This window comes from Cannabis sativa, chromosome 2 (assembly GCF_029168945.1).
Source record: "Cannabis sativa cultivar Pink pepper isolate KNU-18-1 chromosome 2, ASM2916894v1, whole genome shotgun sequence".
Classification (NCBI taxonomy): domain Eukaryota; kingdom Viridiplantae; phylum Streptophyta; class Magnoliopsida; order Rosales; family Cannabaceae; genus Cannabis; species Cannabis sativa.
Window position 1 is genome coordinate 54,405,679 of NC_083602.1, and position 26,356 is coordinate 54,432,034.

Here is a 26,356-nt window from a genome sequence, read left to right on the forward strand (position 1 = left end):
AGCAGCAGGCACAGCTAAATGGTTTGAAATTCTCAATGAGAAAATTCTATATTTAAGGCACCCCAACTCTAACCTAATAATCAAGAATCACAATACACACTGGCATATAAATACATATATGCCTATATTATCAACATCATAAAATATCATAAAAATATTAGAACATCTACCATATAAACACCTAATTACATATTTGATAAATTGATAAACTAATGTCTATGTTATCAACATATCTGATATCATAAAACCTGATTACATATATATAAGTACTTAATCAATCAATAATTACTTTAAAAAAAAATAAAATCAGCCAATATTGTAGCTAATTACAATTCTGGCATATAAACACATAGAACATTTCAAAATACTATAGGTTGATGCTTTGGTATTTGTTAAATTAGACCTCTCTGTAATATTTATTATTACAGTTTTACAAGAAGAAGAGAAAATACAAATAAATACAACAGAATACCAGAACAGATCCTATGTGGCTTCGCCTCTAGTGGATCAAGATCTGGTTGTTAGTTACAACCGAAATTGTAACTAACTTCCAGATCTTTGATCAACCCTAAACTACTTCTATAAAAGCAGATCCAGAGACTTACCTATCTCTCAGTTGAGAGATACCAGAAAACTCGAGCCCTAGTTTCCAGATCTGGAAGTATTCAGCTCCAAATCGAAGTTCCAAGTTCATGCAAAGAAACAACAGAGAGTTAGTGAGTGAGAACAGAAAAATATAGAGAGATAAACACAGAAAAAAACCAAAAAAGAGATAATCAGAATTACCAGTCAAAGTTTGTGACTTGGATTTCTCACCTGATGTAACTTTTCTTCAATATAGTGCAAGATCTGAGGTCGATCTTCAAGGCGAGCTCATCAGAGGACGTACCCCTAATTTCTAAGGCGAACCTCTATATTTCTGGTGTTTGTTTTTCTCTTAAACTCTACTATTTTTGGCTTTAACCTTGTGTGTGTGTTGTGTGGTGTTTCTGGGAAGTTTTCTGGGTAAGATCGATCAAGAGATTGAGAAGGATCTCTGGTTCTAGGGTTTGAGAACCAGAGAGAAGGCAGAGAGAAAGAGAGAGAGTTTTGAAACTCTCGAAGGTTCGAAGAGAGAAATGAGCTAGGGTTAGCTCTGAACTCTCTTGGTTTTATTCAAAGGAGAATGACTGATCGTTTTGATCAAACGATCTGTCGTGCAGGTAAGGAACGACAAGTTCCTTTGTCGTTCAACAGAAACGACCAAGGTTTCCAGTGTCGTTCAATTTGGTTTTAATTTGAAGTTTATTGGACATTCGTGTCCTTGTCGTTTTTTGACTATAAGCTTGAGTTGGTGTAGGGTAATCTTGGAATTTCACCAAGAAAAAATTCCTACAGTGGTATCAGAGCTTTGGGTCAAGCTTAAATCAACTCAAGAAAGGATCAAGAAAGTGACAAAGACTGGGAGAAGAAGGAGAAACACAACAAGAAGTTGTGGACAGTGGAAAACCTGTGGAAATTCCACAAACAGATATTCAATCAACTTTTCTAAACTCAACTCAATTTAATTTTTTGATTTTTTCTAACATGAGTAATATCAAAGTTGATATTGACCGTTTTGATGGATCTGGTGATCACAGGATCTGAAGAAGGAAGATCAGATCTCTGTTGGCTCAACAGAAACTACTTAGGGTTCTTGAAGACCCTATTGAATGGCCAGACAACACATCAAAGATACAACAAGAAGAGCTGTTAGAAACAGCTACTGGAATCATAATTTTTAACCTTTCTGATGCCATTATCAGATTGGTTGATAAGGAAGAAACTCCTGCTAAGATTTGGAAGAAACTTGAAGAACAGTTTCAACAGAAGTCCCTAACTAACAAGATCTACCTAAAGGAGAGAATCTTTGGGTTCAAGATGAGCCATACTAAAACCCTAGATCAGAACCTTGATGAGTTTCTCAGAATGCATATTGAATTGGCAAATTCAAGGGAGAATGAAGCTCTAAGTGATGAAAATCATGCAATAATCATTTTGAATTCTTTGCCTGATTCATACAGAGAGGTAAAGACAGCAATCAAGTATGGAAGGACTTCAATCACACTTGATGAAGTCATTTCAGCCCTAAAATCTAAAGACTTAGAGATGAAGAGTGAAAAATCCAATTCTGGACATGGTGAAATGAACCTAAGTAGAGGAAGGCCATCTCACAAGAAACCCTACCAGAACAGAGGTAGAAGTAATAGTACACATCATCATAGAAACTCAAACAGAGGGAAGAGTAGATCACCATCAAGAGATTCTAGTGATTCTACAGGTTGTTTTTATTGTGGAAAGATTGGACACTATAAGAAAGATTGCTACTTCTACAATAATAAATACAAGAACAAGAAAGGGGGAAGGTTTTCAGATAGATCAGATCAAAACAAACAGCAAAGTGACAAGCAGCAAGAAGCAAACTATTCAGATGGCTATGACAGTGGTGAAGTCTATGTTGCATCTACATCTTTCAAAGATGACTGGATTTTGGATTCTGGGTGCACTTTTCACATGACAAACTCTAGGGAAATCTTAAATGACTACAGGGATTCTAAAGGTGGCAAAGTAATTCTGGGAAATAACAATACATGCAATATAGAAGGTTCAGGTAATGTCAGTTTTAAAATGTTTGATGGAATTGTCAGAACTCTAACTGGTGTGAGGTATGTTCCTAATCTTGCTAGAAATTTGATTTCTATAACTGTTCTAGATGACATGGGTATTGTTAGCAAAATTGAAGCAGGTTCAATGAAGCTAAGTAAGGGAGCTATGACAATTATTAAAGGGCACAAACATGAAGGACTTTACTACTTAGATGGAGAACCAGTGACTCAATGTAACACTGCAGTCACTAGCAATCCAGAAGACCTAAAAGCTATTCTATGGCACAGAAGGCTGGGGCATATCAGTGAGAAAGGCCTACAGATCATGAGTGATCAAAGGATACTGGGTAAGGACAGAGTAAGCAAAGTTGATTTCTGTGAATCTTGTGTTTTAGGTAAACATCATAGACTAAAGTTTAAAACATGTGTTCATAAAACTAAACACATTTTGGAGTATGTTCACTCTGATCTTTGGGGACCAGAGAAAACTCCAACACATGGGGGTAATGTGTATTTTATGTCTATTGTAGATGATCATTCTAGAAAAGTTTGGGTATTTTTACTTAAACATAAAAATGAGGCTTTATCTAAATTCATACAATGGAAAACCCTAATGGAAAATTTAACTAATCAAAGGGTTAAAACCCTAAGAACTGACAATGGTTTAGAGTTTTGCATTGATGAATTTAACAGATATTGTGGCTCTGTTGGAATTCAAAGGCACAGAACTGTGAGAATCACTCCTCAACAGAATGGGGTAGCTGAGAGGATGAATAGGACCTTGATGAACAAGGTCAGATGCCTATTATTGAAATCTGGACTTACTAAAGGATTTTGGGGAGAAGCTGTGTTAACAGCAGCCTACCTGGTGAGCAGAAGTCCATCCAGTGCCATTGAATTCAAGACACCAGAGGAGATCTGGTCAGGTAAGCCTCCTGATCTCTCAAATTTAAGAGTATTTGGATGTGCAGCCTATGCACATCAGAGTGTTGGTAAGTTAGAGCCTAGAGCTCTCAAATGTGTGTTCCTAGGCTATCCTGAAGGCACTAAAGGCTACAGATTATGGGTAAGAGAGAAACAAGGGTTTAAAGCTATAAACAGTAGGGATGTTGTTTTTAAGGAAGACTTATTTCCTTGTATCACTAATAACAATGCTATATCCAGTCCTACTTTAGACACTAACCCTGCAGGCACATCTGTGGACATGCAAACAAGGAACACTCAACCTAATACTGTTCAGGTGGAACCAGAACAGGTGGAAAATACTCAGGGAGATGAAAACTTGAAAGGAAATGACCAAGTTCAGGATGACAACATTCAGGTGGAACCTATTACTAAAGAAGGACAAGAAAATGAGGCAATACAAGATTACCAACTGACCAGAGACAGAACTAGAAGGATTCCTAGACCTACACAGAGATTCAGTTTTACTGCTTGGGAAGAAGTGCTAGCCTATGCATTCTTTTGTGCTATGGGAGTGGAAATGACAGAACCTAAGACCTATGAGGAAGCTATGACTGATAAAGATGCCAAGAAATGGTCCAAGGCAATGGACACAGAGATGGAATCTCTGAGAAAGAACAGAACCTGGATACTAGTGAAGAAACCTAAGGGAAAGAGCATAGTTTCATGCAAATGGCTTTTCAAACACAAGGAAGGACTTACTGAGACAGATCCTAAGAAGTTTAAGGCAAGACTAGTGGCTAAAGGGTTTACACAGAAAGAGGGAATTGATTTTAATGAGATATTCTCACCTGTGGCTAAGTATAAAACCATCAGAATTATACTTACCATAGCTACTCAATTTGACCAAATGGATGTAACTACTGCATTTCTACATGGGGAACTTGAGGAAGAGATCTACATGCAACAACCTAAAGGATATGAGGAAAAAGGCAAGGAAGACTTGGTTTGCAAACTGATTAAGTCCCTGTATGGACTTAAACAGTCACCAAGGCAATGGAACAAAAGGTTTGATGAGTTTATGATCAAGAAGGGGTTCTCTAGAAGCTACTATGATACCTGCCTATACTACAAAGGCACTAAAATTGATGAAGTCATCTACGTACTTCTGTTTGTAGATGACATGCTCATTGTGAGCAAGGAAAGGATCAGAATTGACCTAATGAAAGGTTGGCTAAGGGAAGAATTTCAGATGACGGACTTAGGCAAGGCTGCTAAGATCCTAGGTATTAACATCTCCAGGGACAGGGAACATGGGACACTAAGACTACATCAGAAAAACTACATAAAGAAAGTCATAGAGAATTTTTCTATGGCTAATGCAAAGCATACTAAGCAACCTATGACTAATCAGTACTATCTAAGCAAAGATCAATGTCCTAAAACTACAGCTGAGAAAGAATCTATGAGTGAAGTGCCTTATTCAAGTGCAGTGGGATCTGTGATGTACCTAATGGTCAGTACTAGACCAGATTTAGCCTATGCCATTAGTGTACTAAGTAAGTACATGGCTAACCCAGGTAAACAACACTGGGAGGCTATGAAGTGGCTGCTAAGATACCTATTAGGATCTACAGAAGTGGGATTAAACTACAAGAGAAGAGATAATAGTAGAATGATCACTGGGTACAGTGATGCAGACTATGCAGGTGACAGAGATAGTAGAAAATCTACCTCTGCCTATTTCTTTACACTATGGGGAAATTGTATCAGCTGGAAAGTACAACTGCAGCCTGTTGTAGCACTATCTACAAAAGAATCTGAGTATGTAGCTGTTACAGAGGCTATTAAAGAGGCTATTTGGCTTAAGGGATTACTAGAAGAAATTAAACTACTAGATGAAGAACCTATAATCTACTCAGACAGCCAAAGTTGTATCCACTTGTGTAAGAATCCTGTCTTTCACGACAGAACCAAACATGTGGAAATTAAGTATCACTTTATACGAGATAAAGTGACACAGAAGGTTGTACAGATAGAGAAAGTTCCCACTGAAGAGAATCCTTCTGATATCGGTACTAAGGTGCTACCCTTAACAAAGTTCAAGCACTGCTTGGACTTGTTAGGGGTTGGTAATGGTAGATGACCATTACCACTATGAGCTAAGACCCTTGAAGAACGAAGCACTATAATAATAAACATTACAGGAGAGATCTAAGGTGGAAATTGTTAAATTAGACCTCTCTGTAATATTTATTATTACAGTTTTACAAGAAGAAAAGAAAATACAAATAAATACAACAGAATACCAGAACAGATCCTATATGGCTTCGCCTCTAGTGGATCAAGATCTGGTTGTTAGTTACAACCGAAATTGTAACTAACTTCCAGATCTTTGATCAACCCTAAACTACTTCTATAAAAGCAGATCCAGAGACTTACCTATCACTCAGTTGAGAGATACCAGAAAACTCGAGCCCTAGTTTCCAGATCTGGAAGTATTCAACTCCAAATCGAAGTTCCAAGTTCATGCAAAGAAACAACAGAGAGTTAATGAGTGAGAACAGAAAAATATAGAGAGATAAACACAGAAAAAAACCAAAAGAGTGATAATCAGAAATACCAGTCAAAGTTTGTGACTTGGATTTCTCACCTGATGTAACTTTTCTTCAATATAGTGCAAGATCTGAGGTCGATCTTCAAGGCGAGCTCATCAGAGGACGTACCCCTAATTTCTAGGGCGAACCTCTATATTTCTGGTGTTTGTTTTTCTCTTAAACTCTACTACTTTTGGCTTTAACCTTGTGTGTGTGTTGTGTGGTGTTTCTGGGAAGTTTTCTGGGTAAGATCGATCAAGAGATCGAGAAGGATCTCTGGTTCTAGGGTTTGAGAACCAGAGAGAAGGCAGAGAGAAAGAGAGAGAGTTTTGAAACTCTCGAAGGTTCGAAGAGAGAAATGAGCCAGGGTTAGCTCTGAACTCTCTTGGTTTTATTCAAAGGAGAACGACAGATCGTTTTGATCAAACGATCTGTCGTGCAGGTAAGGAACGACAAGTTCCTTTGTCGTTCAACAGAAACGACCAAGGTTTCCAGTGTCGTTCAATTTGGTTTTAATTTGAAGTTTATTGGACATTCGTGTCCTTGTCGTTTTTTGACTATAAGCTTGAGTTGGTGTAGGGTAATCTTGGAATTTCACCAAGAAAAAATTCCTACAGTATTATCTCCATACCACTCAAATTACTTCTCCATAGTCTTTGATGCTATCTCCATAATCTATAATCTCTCATTGAGTTGGTGCAATGTGTTAGGATGTCTTTTGCTGTAATAAATGATAAAATGAGATTATTAATGCAAAAACAGTTGAGAAAGTGTAGAATGAATGATTATTTGAGAGGACTTTGACATTGTACCATTGTTGCTGAGTTGCGTGGTTGCAAAAAATGTGTGGCAGTTGCTGAAGTTACTAATTGATGAGGTGTAGGATCAGTGTTTCTAGCATAGTATCTAGGGTCTTTAGGTGGTGTATCATTAACCTATGAGTATTTGCAACACACAATCAGTTTAAATACACATACAATGAAACACACACACAGTGTAAACACACGCAATGTAAACACAAACAGTGTAAACACACACCATCATAAGCATCTCCATTTTCTGTACGAATTTCTCTTTGTCGTTGGCAAAACATGTTAATAGCATCATCCTTTATGAAAAAAACTATAAACTAAACTTATAAAGATTTAAGAGACTAATCAACAACTAAAAATTTAAAATTGAAAGTTTAAGAAATTTAATTGATTCCAAAATAATTCTTAAACAATGAAATTGTCTCTTTATTTGTTTAGGTTCTTTGACAATTGACATTGATACATAAACATATTTCATTAACTAATATACAAATTAAAAATAACCAAATGCTCTTCCCTTGGTCAGTAATGGAAATCTTCAACCATGCCTTTCTACAAGAGAAGATGCTATGTATGACTGTTGACCTCAAATTTAGTTAATTGATAGCAAAGTCGTATTTAATACCGATTCTTGTCACGCGTTACACAATAAGAACAAAAATGTGAATGAGATACAAGATTTTACAGAGGTTCGGCCCTCTTAATTAGCGGGTTATAACCTATTCCCTTTTTAGTCGTATTAATACCAGAGATAATACCACTCAAAATCACAAGTGTTGTGGAATCTAAAGTGGCTCTCTTAAAATTACAATGTGAGAATCAAGTTGGCAAATCTCAAGTGAGAGTGAGAGTATGCCTATGTCATATGAAAGAGAAGAAAAGAGAGAGTTGAGTTTCAGACATAGCGCGTAAGAGCTTCGAGACTTAGAACTTAAGACTTTAGACTTAGGGAATTAGGGTTTAATTAATGCCCTTTATATAGTAGAGCTTACATGTAGATTAACAACTAATATCCCTTAAGAATAGGTAAATAAAGTTATATTTACATAATTAAATAATAAACTTTAAATGATTAATTATCCCTTAAAAATAAAAAAGTTATTGATATTTTCTCCTAATTTTTATGGGTTGTCAAGGCATAATTTGCTGCTTAGCTTGTTGTCCACAGATGAAGCCTGCGCACCAAAGGCCTGCAAGGTAAAGGTTGGCCAGCCATGCACTTGCTAGATGTAGGCTGGCCGACCACACAATTCCTAGAAGCTAGCTGGCCTACGCTAGCCATAAGGGTGGCCGCCCAACCCCCTTAGGGTAACTAGTTTGTCATTTTGTTATCCTTCCTAAGTACTCAAACTCCTCGTTAGTTGATGTGTTAAGTAGATGACTTGGCCTTCTTGTTGACGAGTTGTACTCTCACGTGGCAGTGATTGTGTCCACGTGGACATGCCACATCAAGTGGGTAAAAATCGAGATAATATTTGCCCACCAAGTCCCTATGCAGACGTCTATTTGGATAGGGTCTTTCTAGCTTAGTTGGGATTGATGTAACCTTAACTGGGCAAATCTTACAGTATATTTAGCCTTTTAAATATTTGTTTTTGCTTGTCTGATCACATTCCTTGATAGAAAATTGATAACATTACATTTCAATATTTTTTTGGCGTATTCTGCATGGCAAGTAAGAAAGGGTCTCACATAAGCTATATAAGCTTATGGGAGTAACTCACTTCTCATTTTCTACATTTCATTCTCTCTCTTCAAGAAAACAAGTTAGGAAAGCTCTTCACTTACCTTGAGGCTGATGCCCCCTTGTCTTCCAATTCCTGGGATTTTGCATTATTTTGATGATCCAAGCTTTTCACCATCTTCCTCAACGGTTTCTACTAGTGGGTAAGCTTCCAAATCCCATTCTTCACTTGTTTATTTGGATTTTCCATGGTTGCTTTAAATCTTTTCTTCACTTTGCACATTCTTTGATTCTTACGTCAGATTGTAGTCTTTTTGGTATTTTGATCCGCATGATAGTTTTAGAATGCATAATGTGTGATTTTCTTACAAAAAAGATTTGATTTTGAGCTTCGTTGTGATTCTTAACTCTTTGAGTCTCGAAAAAATACAAAGGACATGTTTGAGTTTTTTAAGAACACACATTTTGATTCATCACAAACCCTGGCTGGCCATAAGGGTCTTGTTTAAGACCTGGCCGGCCATAGGATCTTTTCATGGGAGCTGGCAAGCCATAGGGGTTCACCCTAGAGGGCTGGCCAGCCCATGCCTTTGCCTGGGACACTTAGTTGGTTTTTTGCTGGGTCATGGGACCCTGGCCGTGTTGGAAATATTTTACCAGGATCTAGATTTACTACCAAGTATGTTTCATTAACATCCTAATATGAATTCTAAAACAATGAAATAAACACATAAGAGTTTAAGAAAACCTTACATTGGGTGCAGCGGAATATAATGACTCCTTCCATTCAGATCTCTAGCCCTTGATTCCTTTCTGTAGCAGAGCATTATGAAGATCTGAATCTGGATCTCTTTCTCTCCTTCCTTTGATGCTGATTCTCATTTTTGTTGTTTGGATTCTCCTACAATCTTACACACTATGATTGAGATAGCACTTGATGTGTGTGAGCACTACTCATTCACTCAAGGATTTCAAAAGAGAGGAAATGAGAGAGAGGGTGGCGCATGGCTTTTTCTCTGAAGGAAACAATATGCAAAGTCATCAGTTTCCTGAAGCCAATACTTTCTATTTATAGAATGCCCTCTAGGTTTAGGTTAGAATTGTTTGGCATTAAAATCATGGAAAAATAAATGGTAAAGGCTTTGCATAGTGGGCGGCCATATAAGGAAATTGGGCCTCACTTTGCAACTTTCCCATTTTGTTATTTTTCTTTCCCATTTTCTCAAAAATGCCAATTTTCCAATTTTAACCATTTAAATGCCAATTCTAATTATTTAATAACTTAAAAATAATTATTAAATAATATTGTCATTTAATATATTTATTAATTTAGACATATAAAGTATCTTAATTAATAAATAAACCTAGAATCTCTTTTCTTTACAATTTTGCCCTTGCTTAGTGAAAATTCATAAACTAGACATAGTCTAACTTTAGAATTATAATTGATTAATTTAAATCAATTAACTGACTCTTACAAGCAGTATGGTCTCAACTAGTATGGGGAGCATGGGCCTATATTTCTGAGCTTCCAATAAGTCGAACCGAATTTACCAAGTAAATTCCCTAACTTATTAATTCCTTATTGAATCCACACTTAGAACTTAGAATTGCACTCTCAGTCATATAGAACGCTCTATATGTTCCATGATATAGATACGTCATTAGTTATCCATTGTTATAATCCTAATTTGATCAATGACCCTCTAATAGATGATCTACATTGAATAGGCACTAAGTTACCGTTACACCTTCAATGTATTTTATCCTTAAAACACTTAGCTCCGTATAAATGATATTTCAGCGAAGTGAAATGAGATCTCCACCATTTATCTCTGTTTAGCCAAGCTCGGAGGATATTATCATTTCACTTCTAAATTCCTATAGAAGTTATAGACTCCATATTTATGTTAGCGCTCCCACTCAATCATACTATCATGTTCCCAAAATGTACGTATCACCCTGACCCAAAAGTAGGCTTAACTAACAAATCAAAGAACATGTATAGTACTCTTGAGATCGAACCTAAACATATCACGATTAAGGTCATTTGATCTAGGATCAACGGGTGATATTGAATTGAATAGATATTACGGTAAATTTTAATATATCTAATCAAAGTTCAATATCGGTCCCTTCTGATGTATACTCCATACATCTGATACTGGTAAACTTTGCCAATGTCCTGGAAAGGACATAACACTTTTCCAAGGTGTAAGAATACCTATCGCTGATTATACCATGTCAGTCTAAATCCAGTGTTCTGACAAATCAGGGAATAAACTTTCGAACATATAATTAAGATTATATTCCACTGTGTTGACAACACTATAATCATTAACAAATTCATATGTTCTGGACTTAAATAGAATTCATACATTATATATATAATCATGAAATAAATCATGTGAACCATGCAACATAAAATGTTATTTTTGATCTTTATTAATAAGTAAATCTAATTATATTGAAATGGGTTTTATTTAGGGCACAAAACCCAACAGGCTGGCCCTCTCATAGCTTGGGAACCTTGGTCGGCCTAGGCCTAGGTTCCAAGCAAGTGGTTAGTTTTATGTCTTTATGTGACCTCGGCAAGCATCTTGTTAAGGCCTTATAGGCACGTACAGCCTTAGTCTCATATTTGGTTCCCTAACAAACTCTATACAAAACTTATTGGTGAGTCTATTATAGTTGTATGCTAAACTTAAGACTCAACATTTGTCCAAGTTGTTATACTTGGTACAACACTTCACGGATGCTTAGCCTTGTATGATGAGATATCTGGCAAGTACCCTTAGGTATGATTCGCCAGAATTTTGTTTGTACCTTGTTGCTTTGTCTGGTATCTCACCTCCCATTGTTTCTTCTGTGTAGGTGATCTCGAGTAACAATTAGGGGAGATGACAACCACGTTGACAGAGATTCAGTTGGTCTTCCCTTTGTCGACTAGTATCCAGTCCATTCCTCTAGCAGCTTCTCGAGTAATCTTGAGGCTTAAGGTGATTCATTATGTCAAGGATCAAATAAACTTGCCACAGGCACCACCTTTTGACCCTCACATTTCCAGGCTAGCAACTAGGGGTAAAATTAGTGTAGTGGAGGAGGCTACATATCCTCTGGATGGCAGAGAGTGAGACGTTGGCCAAACAGAGGTGCTTAATGCTAACCAATATGTGGAGAGCTCGGATAGTGAGTCTAAGGTAGAGGAGGTTGTACCTGTCAAGAGGAGACAGTACATGTCATGTTCTGTTATCCTCAACAGCCCTCTACGCTCATACAATGAGGTTGAGTGGCCCTTGAATAGGCTTTGTCAGCCTTCATTGGTTGGTGTAAACCACATTTTGGGCGAGGCTCAAGTTCTTGATTAGGGGGAGCAGCGAGATCGATGGGTCTCCCCCCCATCCATTATCATCATCGAGACATTCGACAAGATCAGAGAGAGTGGACTGGTAGGACCGGAGGTGTCAAGTGTGAGCAGTCGTCGAGGGACCAATGAGCGCTTTGGTTGGCCCTCAACTAGATGTCATGGTTAGAGCGCCACATTGATCAGGGGCAGTATTGCCCTTACACCTCTACTTTAGAAACCTTACTACATAATTCAGAGTGTGCCCAACCTAAATAACCCGAAAGGTATAAAGTACCTTTTGGTGATGTTCATCCTCTATGCTGAGTTAGGATGGTCTCAGCCTTCCCTTTATGAAATAGGGTACTTTTTTGACTTGAAGTCTGTCCCAAAATAGAATCGGACAGGATACTTCTACTTTAGCCAGATTGGCTACCAGTGGTTGAGTGATACCAACAGCATGCCCTTGTCGAAGGTGGGAGGATATGCCAAGAACTATTTTATTTATAGGGACATCCAGTAAGTTTGTCATTACCGCTTTTAGAGAGTGCCAACCTATAAACACTCTATCCCCACCCTCCAGATGCGGGGTAGAGCCAATCATATTCTGCCACTCTCAGATGATAGAAGGAATATACTGAGGTTGGCCTGTACAGCCAACTTTTGGAGATGCGACATGCATCCCCTAGAGTTTGGCATTGCAAGGGATGAAGACCCATCAGAAGGTCTATATGGAGCCCTGGAGGCTGAGGAGGCTTGCCCAAGAGGTGGAAGTACTCCTGATATAGATGACAATATCCCTCTTTCAAAAATTGCAAGGAACTTAAAGAGAAGAGAAAGAGCCTTCTACCAATTCTCGGCTTGCGGAGGCATGGTTGGGGATGACACTTTGCTGATTAGGCCTAGAGGCCAAGGTTCTGACAGGCCCACTTGCCCCTTTCCTACATCTAGAGGCAAGGGCAAGGCAGCTGGTAACATTTCAAATGACTCCTCTTTCGAGGATGATGGTAGTAGATAGGGTTATTGCACTAACTTTTCTATTTTTTTCTTACATTGAATATTTGTAAATTATGTTTTGACTTTGTTACCTTTTTTTGTAGGTATAGCTTTCAGGCTGCAAGATCTTGTTTGAGAACGCTCGGGTGGGGCTTCAGGTCATCCTAGGGCCAAGGTGGACCGAACCACCCAATCTAATGATGTTGTTGGGTCTTCACTACCTCCCCCTCCTCCAAGGCCTGCACCAGCTGACCAGTCAATGATTGTTAATCCTCCATCAAGGATGAACTTACCTCCATGATAGCCTTTGAGAAATGGAGCCCACCATGGGGCAAATACGACCATCGAACAAAGAGTTACAGAGGTAGGTCATAGACGTATTGACATGATCTTAGCCATCGTTGGTGGTGAGTTTCGAGAACTTGACAATGTCGAGCCAGAGAGGCTCAAAACAAGTAGTCTTCAAGACTTCACCTCACTAAGTTACACATCTAATTTTTATCAAATTATTGTACTAGTAAAGGCTGGCTGGCCAGGTATGGAGCTTTGCAGAGCTGGCCGGCCAATGTTGCAGTTTTGAGAAGCTGGCCAGCCATGGGAGTACCATATGGGAGCTGGCTAGCTAGGTCTTTTATTTAGCACTAACTCTGTTTTGTTTTGATTTCATGCCTTTTTGAAATTTAGCCTCTCTCATGGCAAGACTAAGGGGTCCTTGGGCGCTCTCTTGAAGAAGCTTAAGGTCTAGGAGACCGAGCTTCTGGCGAAGGGGGAAGCCCTCACCAATGCAGAGGCTCTTGCTAAACAGAGGCATGGCATGATTACTGGTTTGGAGCACATGCTTGGTATTAGAAACCAAGAGAATCATACACTTGTTGCTAAGGCCTCTAGGTTGGAGGTTGAACTCGGGAAGATGGACGAAGCACTAAAACTTGCCCTTGATGGCCAACAACCCATTAGGGACGAGTATGTTGGCTTGACTTGAGAGATCTTATACAAGGTTAAGCTGTGCAACCCCAATGTTGAACTCTCCTACATGGGAGTTTCTTTCCTTGAAAAACACTGGCCCAGGGAAGAGAATTGTATGAGGGCAGGATGCAAACAGACCGGACCATCGTCCAACCTAACGAGTCATCATTGAGCCACTTTGATGAGGCTATGGCCAGCACACCTACTAAGGAGGTGGCTAGCCAGGCTATTGACCAAGTGGCTGGCCAACCTGCAGAGACTATACCCAGCCCACTTTTTGGTGACTTAGATGCTGCAATTTTCAGTTTGACTCCACTTTCTCCTCCACAAGATTAGACCCACTTTATTAGTATTTTGGACTTATGATTTTATTTTCATAGACATATTTGTTTCATGTTATGTACGGGCTACTGGCCTTTTACTTTTGAACACTACTTATTTTCAGCCTCATGGCTTTTATGTTCTTGCTTTTGGCCTATATGCACTCGATTTTTGAACATTACTATTCTTTAGCCCCAAAGCTTTTTGTAATGGATATGTGGTCGACCAGGCGGTCTTTCATCCTAGCTATCTTCTTATTAACTTGACATATAAGTATTCAAATTTACTTTTCTTTGTGCCAAGCTGAAGTATGCATGCACCTAACTTAGAGGCAGCTTTAGTAGCTTGTATTAACGTTAAAAATTTTCTACATAAGTTCTCCATGCTAGTTTGATGCATTATATGGTGTGGATGCCCCCCAAGTGAGCACGCAGACTTACGATCTCTTAGCCACTTGTAATTCACCAAGTTTTATAGACCTTGCTTGGGAATTTCTTGGAGTACTACCTGGTGTATGCATGTGGAACTGAAAAAAAGTAACTTTAGGAAGTTAATCTTGTTAGCAAGTGGTTCAGACTCAACATATTTGAACTGAAACATCATTTTTATTCATTAAGTGGTCTTTATTGCTGTGCAACTTACATAAATCAATTCTACAAACTTACAAACTAAAAAATCTACTTCTAGGAATTAAGTGGCTACCACTGCCCGACATGCTAGGTGGAGGCCATCGTTGAAGAATGATGGAGACCATGTAAAAAGGCCATGGGTACTAGCTCTTTTAAACTAACTCTACTAATGAGTTAATAGAATTACTACTGAAAAATAGCATTCCAATAAGATGGTCACTGATAGTACTTTTGGTGGTGCTCCCCATTCCAATATCTTGGTAGGAGAACCAGGTCCATGTTAACAAAATTGGTCTGGTGTGAGAGTGTCAAGACCCTCAGGGTTGGCAAAGATCACTAGGCACTTATCAAAATGCCATGGCTGATCCTTCAGATGCCGTCGACAGTCACCTTCACACTGAAAGCTAGGTAGCTAAGGACAGGCCCAAATGGTACTCCGAAATGTCAACAGGAAAATGGAGAGTTCAGGCTTCTCGCATCGCTTTCTCAATCCAATTAGGCTTTGGAGATTTGGAGGTAAGAATTTTAAAGACAAGGCAGTGAGACTTTGCAGTATTTCTAAAGTTAAGAGAGACATGGTCAAAAATATGAATGAGATTTTCTTCGTCTTTAAAATTGAGAGTGTTTGGGGTTTGAGGAAGAGGAAGCCATAATAACAGGTTGATAGCTTAAGTAAAGGGATGAGGGGTGGTTTAATGCCAAAAGTAGGAAGTCAGATCTTTAAATAGCAAAAAAAAATTAGAGATAAGAGAAGTTACCTGGAGATGAAAGGCCTCCTTAAGGAGTGGGAGGATCGTAGGTCCGTCTGCTCAGATCTCCCCTAAACCAGGCTGATCATCACTGGAGTAGCAATGATTTCCATCTGAAACCTCAAAGAATTAAAAATTGCAGTTGAGAACTCCGAGTGATATTAGTTGATGGAGTATTCACCATAGGTTCTTGAACCTAGATTAGTTGTGACAAAACATGCGTAATCAAAATTAAATGCAAGGTTGAGAGAGTAATTAAGGCGAGGAGAGATTGGATTTTTAGAATCAGGGGTATAATCAACATCATTGCAGAGGGACAAGAGAGATCAAATGGAAATAACAAGCAATAAATGCGAGGAAGAGGATGAAAGAGAGAAAGCAGGTAAAAAACCTAGAAAGTCCAAAACCATGCCTGGTGGGAAAACTTTACTCAAAAGATGCCAAAATACTAACTAAGCTACAAACATGAAATTTGATTTGTTGTAACATTGTTACCTTGTAGAAAAACCCTTTGTTCTAGATTAATATATGGAGGTTGGCCTCAATTTCAATATGAGAGATATCCTTAAAGATTCTATAGCATGCAAAAATCAATGCTATACCAAATTAAAATTTAAATTTAAGTTTAGGATTTAACATGACTTCCCACATGTGCGTGTGTTTGTTGAGCCTATTTTTCCTAATTTTTAATAATTTATGCATTAATTATTATCATTAGGCTAATTAAAATTTTACCCCTTAAACTTTGATATGTACTAAATTATGTTTTCTGGACTATTCTTACCGTAAAAAATTCTCCCTGAACTACTGAGATTGTTGGATTTAAGGACTTTTGTCCAATTCCATTTAATTTTACTAGTTCAGTAATTGTTTATGTGCTAAATTGTGACAGTCAGTAGTCTCGTGATCTGTAAGGGGAAATACCGGGTAAGCTGTACAATCCCACACCGCCTGGGAAAAGTCAAGTAGATGATTTTGAGACTGTGTAGGTATGGGACTACACAGTTGAAGAGAGCTTAAATGGATTGATTGATACTACCTATATCAAGGTGCATCTTGTTTTTCGGTAGCCTATCTCGAAAGAACTCCACAGTTAAGCGTGCTTGGCCTAGGGCAATTTTAGGATGGGTGACCTCCTGAGAAGTTTTCCCAGGAAGCGTGTGAGTGAGGACAAAGCACGCTGGAAACACTTGTGTTGGTTTGTAGGGTCAGTCATCAGTCTATCAAGCAGCCAAAGTGACGTACTCGTGTATAAGAGTCATTCATTCCGTGGGTGTAAGGACCCAATGGAGGCTTGAAGCGGGGACGTTACATAAATCATCCTCCCCGGACTTTAATATCAATCAAATTATGCCTATTAAACTTTAACATGTACTAAATTATGCTCTCTTAACTTTTATCTATGTTAGATTTTCCTTGCTAAAATTGGACAGAACTCCTTAAATCTAACAATCTCAATAGTTCAAGAAGAATTTCAATAACCTTAAAAATTCAAGAGTATGATTTAATACATGTCAAAATTCGAGGGACAAAAATTCTAATTAGCCTTATTATTATATAGATCAACATAGTAAGAGGTAGATTGACATTGATTTTTGTTTTTCGCTTTCAAAAATAAGAACACAAAATAATATTTGTAATTTTTTAAAAAATTAAAAAAAATTTATGGTTGATGTTTACTATAATATAATCTTTAGTTTTTTAAAAGAAAAATAATTACAATAAATATTTTTATAGAAAATAATTATTTTAGTACAAGTAATAATAATGAGAAAAAAAAATATATGACAAAAAAAGTAATAAAAAATCTAAAAAAATATTATTTTTTTTTGTTGCTATCAATTTTTTATTTTTGTAACTTTGTTTTTAATAATTCTTTTACTAAAATTATGTCAAATACTTCTACTTAAAAAAAAAACAAAAGGCTTTTGATTTTTAAAACCAATAGTAGTTTTATAATTATAGTGCCAATTTTCTCACTTTTAATTGTTATTAAGAAATGGGGTGTGGTCAATATTATGAAAATGCAAGTTTGTCATTCAAATTTTTAAGAGTTCTTAATTTATATTACTTATAAATTAGTTACGCATACCTTTTTGATAGATGAACAATTTATTTGACTAAATGATTATCTATATTTTGTGAGATGTATAGTATTATTTTGATGATAATAGCATGTATAGTGTTTGTTTGGTGAACATGAGATATGAGTAGTGTTTTATAGCTAGCATGTTATTATATTTTGGGGTTATTATAAAAATACTAGATTTTAGTCAAAAGTTTATAATTTTATGTCATACGGAATTTTTTTACAAAAATACTATTTTTTTTATAAAACAAATGTAAAACAACAAAACATCACAATTAAAATAACAGTGGAACAACAGTAAAAACTTAACACAATACACAGTATAAAACTTACATAGTAATTTTTTTATAAAAAATACAGTATTTTTGTAAAAAAAAAAAAAATTCTATCCCACAATAAAAAAAAAAAGTAAAAATATTAGAAATTTCAGTATAGAGTGTAAAAAATCCCTTATATTTTCAATAAATTTGTAAAAGAAGAAAAAGATGTGGTGTGGTGTGGTCACTATTTAGATCATTGATCAAAACCCATTTGTATTCTCTAAAAATCATATATAAACTTATTGACATTCTATACCCAATTTACTTTACTTATTTTAATTTTTACTTCTATTTTCATATTTTTTAAATATACCAACTTTTATAGATGATGTCCCCATTAGACCCCTTAAGTTATGTAAATTATATGCTAGACTTAAGTAGATAGTGAGGGTATATTAGGCAATCTACTCAAAAAAGTGGGTATATTTTAATAAAAAAAAATATGAGGGTATTTTTGATTAATGGATACAAAAAAAAAAGAGGTATTTATCAACTTATCCCAAACTTATTTGTAACTTAGTTTGCTGGCCCAAGACACAGTGGGCTTACAACACTTGGGCTCTTTAGGAGATGGGCCCAAACCAAAAAAAAAAGACTATTGAAGAAGCCGGTGCATTTTTAAAAGTAAAATTTACACCCAAATATTAATTTATTTTAAATTTTACATCTATACTTTGACAAACAAAATTTTATATTTATATTTTCTTCTTAAATTTTTTTCTACTAATTTTTACTTATTAAAGCTTCAAAAAAAATTTCTCTTCTGTATATTTTTTTCGTGAGCTAAAATTCTTTTTTTAAGTCATTTACTAATTTTTTTTACTCTCTCTCTTTCTCTCTCTCTCACTCTATTTTTTTTTCTCAAACTATTTTTTTTTATATAAATAAGTATACATTTTTATATCTTATTTATTTTTGACAATCTTTCTCTCTCTTACAAAAAAATTAAGAGCACTCTTCCTGTTGACTTAGAAATTTGGACAGAGATTTTCAAGCCACGCCCACTCATTAAAGTGGAAAGAATAAAATATTATTAAGTATAAATGAAGAGAAACAACAATTTATAGTAGTTCATTCTCTACATCGCGCCAATAAAAGAGCTACACTTAATTTGAGATTTTATTTTTCACGAGATAGTATTACAGAAAAATGGCTAAGTGTTTCAACTCTAATTTCTAGAAAAAAAAAAACTAGAGAGAGATGTTCTGATATTGTGGGTAGTTTTCTGAATCTGAAAAATTGAGATAGAGGAGCTCTCTTTTTTTAGGTGAAGGAGGTCCTTGTATCGCAATTCTAAATATTTGGGTCCAAAATTCGTCCTCAACAAAGTTGCAATTTTTCCCGCAAATAACCTGAAAAATAATCTAACAGAAGAGAATAAAAGTCCAAAAATTAACGATTTTCACAAAGAGTCAACTTTAACCATTAGATAATCATGAGTCGTCATCAATGGTCAAGATCAGCCCAAACTAATTTTTTCATATTTTTTGTCTTTTTCAATTACTATTTTATAGGACCTCATTCCCTATAAAAAGAGAGCTCTTCTAGTTCATTTTTCACAATCTGAAAGTCTCATAAGGTCAAAGCATCTCTCTCTACTTCCTCTCTCTAGAATTTTGAGCCTCAACACTTAGTCAACTCTTTATAATTCTCGTGAGAAATAAAAACTCAAAGTAGACGTAGCTCTATTACTGTCGCGTCACGGGGAGTGAACTACTATAAATTTATTGTGTCTCTCTTACTTAACTTTCAATACGTTCTCGTAAATAATCATCTCTTGACTAGAGATCTTTTAATGTTGAGCACTCTCATCCCATCAATTGTTCTACTCTATTCTTTAAAATATCTCACCAAAATTTAACTTTCTCCATTTTACCTCACACATTTATATTACACCATACTTCAGTTTTTATATATATTCTCTATATCATTTAAAAATTATATTTTTATTAATATATTTTATTATTTTTTAAAAGAATAAATTGAAATACACACAAATATTAAAGAAAATTTTAAAATATTAATGTAATATTTATAGCTCAATAATAATGATTTTCTACATGTTGAGTTGCCCTATTCATTGAGTAAAAAAAAGTATAAGCAATCAAGTTTCGTTCATTTGATGGAATGTCAGTTTTGCTATTTTTTCTTTACATTTTAGAGAATGAGCTATAATAGCTGATTTGATGTGAGTGCTCAATAAAGGTTAATGTTGCTTCTTTCGATTCTGCAGTTTGTGATGATGGCATTTATTGCCATGAACACTTGTTCTTTCATTGTTCTTATTCAAATAGAAAGGCATTCACCAGATTTAGACTTGGTTGGGGGAGCTATCAGGCCTATTGACCATAATGCTTGGCTGAGTTGGATTGACTCAAAGAGACAGAGAAGTTTGCTGGGAGATATTGCTGTCTATTACATTTGGTTAAATAGAAATCTTGGTATATTTGAAAAGAAAATGTGTTTTATTAGTTGACAGGATGATTAAGCAAGCTCTTAATGCTAGGATCTTGCTTATAAAATATAGGAAAATCACAAAATGAGAGCAGGCTATGATTGAGTTTATTTATCTTTACTCTATATAAGTCTTGTTTTAAAATCTAAACAACTTTTTTTATGTAAATCTTTTCAGTTAATACCAAGAAGGGCAAAGCATGAATTACACGGTAATAAAACATATATAGTCCCTTGGAAGTTCATTAATATATTGTGGCAAATTATCAAGTTGGCACGAAAATATTAACACACCTAAATCATAAACTACATTAACTCGTTACCAGCCAAATAATAAATGAGTAAACCAAATTAGAGAGAATTAATTAAGCAATTTGATATGAGAAAAAAAAAATGCATATTTGTTCTTTCTCAAGTTTTTTTTTTATTGGAGGAAAGGAATTCGAAATATATAATAACTTAAACACCTATGTCACGTTTTGAATTGGTTCTCTTCCAAGTCACATATGCACAAAAATACAATATATATAACTACCCCAATAAAACACACATTAAGTATAATAGAAGTGAAAGTAATATTAAACAATGGCACCTGCCACTTTCTTCTTCATAATATTATTGGTGAACTTTTTGGCTACTATTACCAACTCATGCAGTGGCTCTAGGCCTAAATCTTCACCAGAATTCCCAGCCATTCTAATCTTTGGTGATTCAACTGTTGATACAGGCAACAATAACTACATCCAAACTTTGTTCAAGGGCAATCATTACCCTTATGGGAAAGATTTCGAGGGTCATGTTCCAACAGGAAGGTTCTCAAATGGAAAACTAGTTCCTGACCTCATTGCCTCAATGTTAAAGATTAAAGACACTGTCCCTCCTTTTTTTCATCCAAAACTATCTGACAAAGACATCTTAACCGGCGTCAGTTTCGCTTCTGCTGGATCGGGATTCGACGAATTGACCACTGCTGCATCTGGGGTTATCTCGTTTTCAAATCAAATTCACTACTTCAAGGAGTACTTGGCAAGACTTGAGAGGATTGTCGGAGAAAAGCAAGCCAAAAAGATAGTTGGTAGAGCTCTTGTTATAGTTGCTGCAGGCACTAATGACTTCGTTTTTAATTTCTTTGATATCCCCACAAGAAAATTAGAGTTTAACATTAGTGGCTATCAAGATTTTGTTCTCAAGAGATTGATAAGTTATATCGAGGTATGTTTTTCTTCTACAAAGTTACATGTATCAAAATAACACTTTCAAGCCAAATATGTTTGTGTGTAGATAGTTTGATTATAATTGTTTGGTGCATTATAATTAGGAGCTCTATGACAATGGATGCCGTAGAATAGCTGTATCTGGGCTACCACCAATTGGGTGCCTTCCAATTCAAAGGAGTACACAGCTTTGGAAAGATCGAAGCTGTGTAGAGGATCAGAATATGGGGGCAAAAACGTACAACCATAAGCTTGAAAGGGTACTAGCCAAAACACAAGCAAAGCTTCCCGGGACCAAAGTTGTGTATGTTGATATATACCAGCCATTGTTTGATATGATCAATCATCCAGATAAGTATGGTAAGTAATTATATTAAGATTAAGAAGAAGAAGACAAAGAAGGGTTATCTAATTGTTTTGTACGGAATCATTTCATTCATAGGTTATGAGGAAACAAAAAGAGGGTGCTGTGGAACTGGACTCATAGAAGCAGGACCAATCTGTAATGTGTTAACACCAACTTGTCATGAGGCTTCAAAGTATATGTTCTGGGACAGCATACACCCAAGTGAAGCTACTTACAAGTACCTTGCTCAATACCTAAAAGAAGAAGTTCTTCCCAAGCTTACTACCAATCATTCCCAAAACATTGCCCATGTCCATGATTACTTTGTTGAAATAGGGAAAAAAAATTAATAGAAACTAATAAAAATAGCTTGATAAGAAAGTTGTATCAGATCACATTCTTTACTTGTTTATTATAATTTCTTCTTTCCCAAAATCCATTGATGGACATTGTTTAGTCTTTTATATAGTTGATAAGGTATTAATGAATGCAGCAAATATTTGGTGAGATTATGAAACTTTTCCTATTATGATGGTTTTGAAAGTATATGACCTCAGTGCCTTGTTGTCAAAATGTCTGATTAATAAGACAATAATGGTTCCTATCATCATCATCAGTCGAGTCAAACTGATGCAACACATCGATTCTCTCAACCTTTCATTGGGACCCAACCCTCTCAAGATCAAAGCTTTAAACCTAAAAAGACAACAGAGGAATAGTCATCACTTTATCCTTTCTCCTTTTTTTCTTTTAATCTTTTTCTTAAGAAGATGAATAGTAATCTTCGAGGGGCACCATCTACATAGCATATACCACATGTAAAAATGATTTACTTAACTTGAGGAAATTATTTCGTATTAGTTTGCACAACGTTTACTTCCTAATCGTTTCTGTATTATTTTTTTAAGTGCAAACCATTTGTTAGGTAACATAACAGCTGCTACATTTGTGTTCATTCTGGTGTTGATTCACTACAACAGCCTTCTCTCAGTTAATTTCAATATTACGGTGCAAGTAGTGTTAGGCACCATATGGTGTGCTATAGCAAAATATTCAATAATGAAAAAATTCTGGTGGAAGTGGCATAGGATATGCACAGTGGAAGCATTATCAATAAGAAATTCAATTGTTAAGAAAAGAGTAGGTTCACATGTTATTAACTCAATTGAGACAAGAGTCCAACACCTTTTTTACTCGAGCTATCTTAATTTTACTCTCCAAAACAGAAATGACATGGGAATTATAAAAAAATAAAAGCTCTCTTTCTTCTTCTCTGTTATCAAAAATAAACCTTGTGAATAAACCCCAGGATTTGAAATCTTATTAATTCAGCAGTAAACTTTGTACAAGAAGCTTCTCTTCTAAATCATAGTCTCGCCATCGAGATTTCTTACTCTATAGACATTTTTCATTCATTGTAAAACCAGAATTTAAAGTGTAGCTCACTTGATCTTCTAACATAATCATTTACTACTACAACCAGAAAAGCTACACATGCATTTGGAATACCAAACAGTAGAACTCGTAACTAATTCCAATCCAATTTTTTTTGCTACATAGAGCAGTACCCATTAATTGTACAGAAAATTTCTTTTTAATAAACATTCTCCCTCAAAACATACTAGCTTCAAAAATGATTCCTATGGTTTCAACTGAACTATCATCCAAATCTATGATTTTCACTCCCAAAAAGAAAAAAGAAAAATACTTTGCTATATCTCATCTAACAAGATACAAAAGGGGGAAGAAGTTTGTAAACATTGACCTTTAATTACACATACAAACTACCAGAAGTAAAATTATTACCTCTTACTTCCGGCCACCACCGTTTGATCCTCCATTTCCTCTGAATAATTCATTAATTCGTCCTTCTATATCTTCGACATCATACTTAATATGTTTCTCTGCGTTTCTACCAAGTTCAGGAACATTCTGAAACCTTCCAATGAAGCTTTGGTAAGGTGGTAACAGAAGTTTATTGATTGAAATTTTCAACTCCTCTTTTAATTGCTCGTCGAAAATGATCCATGTATATTGGTTCTTACAAATCTCCTCAAAGTTCTGGTTAAATAACTTAAGCTTTTCTTTCATGGACCTTGCAGCCACATTAGGCGCTACTGAAGGATCCATCTTAAGCAACCCCAAAACCTTATTCCATGAGCTTCGCTGGTAATTCGTATGGAATTGCCGAACTTTAGCAGTGTGTTTTCGAATCCAATCGTCGCCTAAAAGTGAACCCAATTCACTATCTCTCACCTTCTGAACAATGTATCTTCCGTTGTTCATCATAAACACGGAGCATAAAGCAGGGTCCTTGTAAATCTTCGACTTGGCTTCTAGATTGCTCTCCAGAAGCTCCATAATCCAGGCCATTTGGACTGAAAGTGACGATGATGAAGCTCGGTCTTCCAGCTTCGACAACGGTGGCATCGCCGCTGCGTTCTCCTCGAACACTTGCTCGAGAGACTGGCGCGATCGACACGCGGCACGGAGATAATTCATCACGTAGCGAGTAATAGGGTGAAGGCCGCCGCCGGGAACGGGAACTTTTGCTGGGTCACGACTTATCAAATTCTCCAATTCCATGAAAATTCCTCTAATTGCTTCCCCTAACCTCTTCCAGATTGTGACCGCCTCGTTTCTGAGAAACAAACAGTACTGATCAGAGAACACAGACTCGAACTCAGGCAGTAAGTCTCTCAACGTCTCGAACACGTCTAGAATTTTGAAGAGTCGCTCAGGTGATCGAGATCCAATTGCTACTGCGTCCGCGAAGTTCAGTAGTTGAATCGTGGATCCCCGGCAAACCTCCATGAATGAGAGGTCAGCGGCAGACGAAAATCCGGCGAAGACTCGATCACACAAACGTCGCTCGCTTGGATAAAGAATCCGAAGCGAAACGTTTGCAGCCTTTATCCACCGTTCAATTTCGTCCTCGAGGTCCTGCCACGGCATCTTGTGAACATCTTCAATGCTCAACTTCTTTAACCCTAACCTAGATAGACTCTCTTCGAGGAACTCTCTCCGACAACTGCTGTACACATGCGAACATTCTTTCCCAAACCCAGCCGCCACCATCCGCTTCGCCATCTCCTGGAGATCGTTAATTATACCGGAAGGCAGCGCGTCAATAACGATATCATAGTCTCCAATCGGCCTGGCAGTAGGAATCTGGTCTTCAACCCCATTAACACCCACGTCCGTATCATCTTCCTCTTCGTCCTCCGAATCACACGACAAGTTCCCGGCTGACTCACCGTTCCCGTACCCACGGCTCAACTCGAGCGACTCACCGCCGCGTTCCATGAGCGACCTAAACTCGTCCACAATCCTAAACATAGCCTGCTGGACCAGATCATCAGCGCGTAAAAGACACGCGGCAATGGTCTTGTCCCCACCCATGGGACTCCAATCCTTAACGGTAGCGATGAGCTCGTCCACAGCTTCGAGAAACGCAGAGGAGTCGGCTGAGTCGAGCCAGATGGGATGGTCGGCAGCGACGTACTGAGAGATCTGGCGCTCAAGAGACTTGATAACGTGTTCGAGTGCGGCGCAGGCACTGGAATCGTCATCGCCGATCTTCTCAGACAATTTCTCGCGAGAAAACCTTCCGTCGAAGTTGGAAAATATCTGCAAAATATCGTCGGCCATGGTGTCGTTCCGGCCCAGCGTCTTGGCTATGTGCCGCGCCACAGCTAACCATTTTTCTTCGCCATTTTCAGCCATTTTATTTTACTTAATTTAAGTTTTTTGATCTTTGAATAGAGAGAAATTAAAATAAAATTTATATAAAGATTGGAAGAAATGAAAAAGTGAGAGACATCTGATTTTGATCGATTTTAGTTTTGGTAAAGAAAAATAAAAGAAAAAGGAAATAAAGAGTGAGGAGTGAGGAAAGTCATTGGAAAACGCGGTTTGTGGGGATTTAGAAAAATAAGTTAAAGTGGTAATAATAAATAAAGTTGTGAGAAGAATTTAATTATAAAAAAATATAATAATGGCGCGAAAGAAGAGAAACTGATGCAAAGCTTTAGACCAGATAAAGACGAGTCGGTACAGCCAGAAGACTCATGACTGTGATAGAAACTTGTGAGAGAAGAGAAAGAGAGAAAGTTTGAAAATAAACACACTGAAATAAAATTATATCAATTATCAAATCGGTTTCTTTCTCTTTTGACTTTGAATTTTTTTCTTTTCTTGGGTGTAAATAATAGTAATAATTCTTAATTGGTTAAAATAAAAGTGGGAAAAGATCGGATGAAAAGAAACAAATGAAGGAAGAGAACAGAACGTGACTGAAATGGTTTCT

At 36.6% G+C, this 26,356-nt stretch overlaps 2 protein-coding genes across 2 annotated transcripts; one reads left to right on the forward strand and one right to left on the reverse strand.

The window, feature by feature from the left end:
• The first annotated feature begins 20,921 nt into the window (after nt 1-20,921).
• Nucleotides 20,922-22,440, forward strand: LOC115721258 (GDSL esterase/lipase At2g30220). Its single transcript, XM_030650517.2, has 3 exons — nt 20,922-21,699; nt 21,806-22,061; nt 22,144-22,440. Exons 1-3 carry the CDS (start codon nt 21,073-21,075, stop codon nt 22,395-22,397), a joined length of 1,137 nt encoding a protein of 378 aa, XP_030506377.1. The 5' UTR covers nt 20,922-21,072; the 3' UTR covers nt 22,398-22,440.
• An 899-nt stretch (nt 22,441-23,339) lies between these two features.
• Nucleotides 23,340-26,339, reverse strand: LOC115721257 (exocyst complex component EXO70B1). Its single transcript, XM_030650516.2, has one exon. The coding sequence runs from the start codon at nt 25,771-25,773 to the stop codon at nt 23,857-23,859; it is 1,917 nt and encodes a 638-aa protein (XP_030506376.1). The 5' UTR covers nt 25,774-26,339; the 3' UTR covers nt 23,340-23,856.
• Nucleotides 26,340-26,356: the final 17 nt, after the last annotated feature.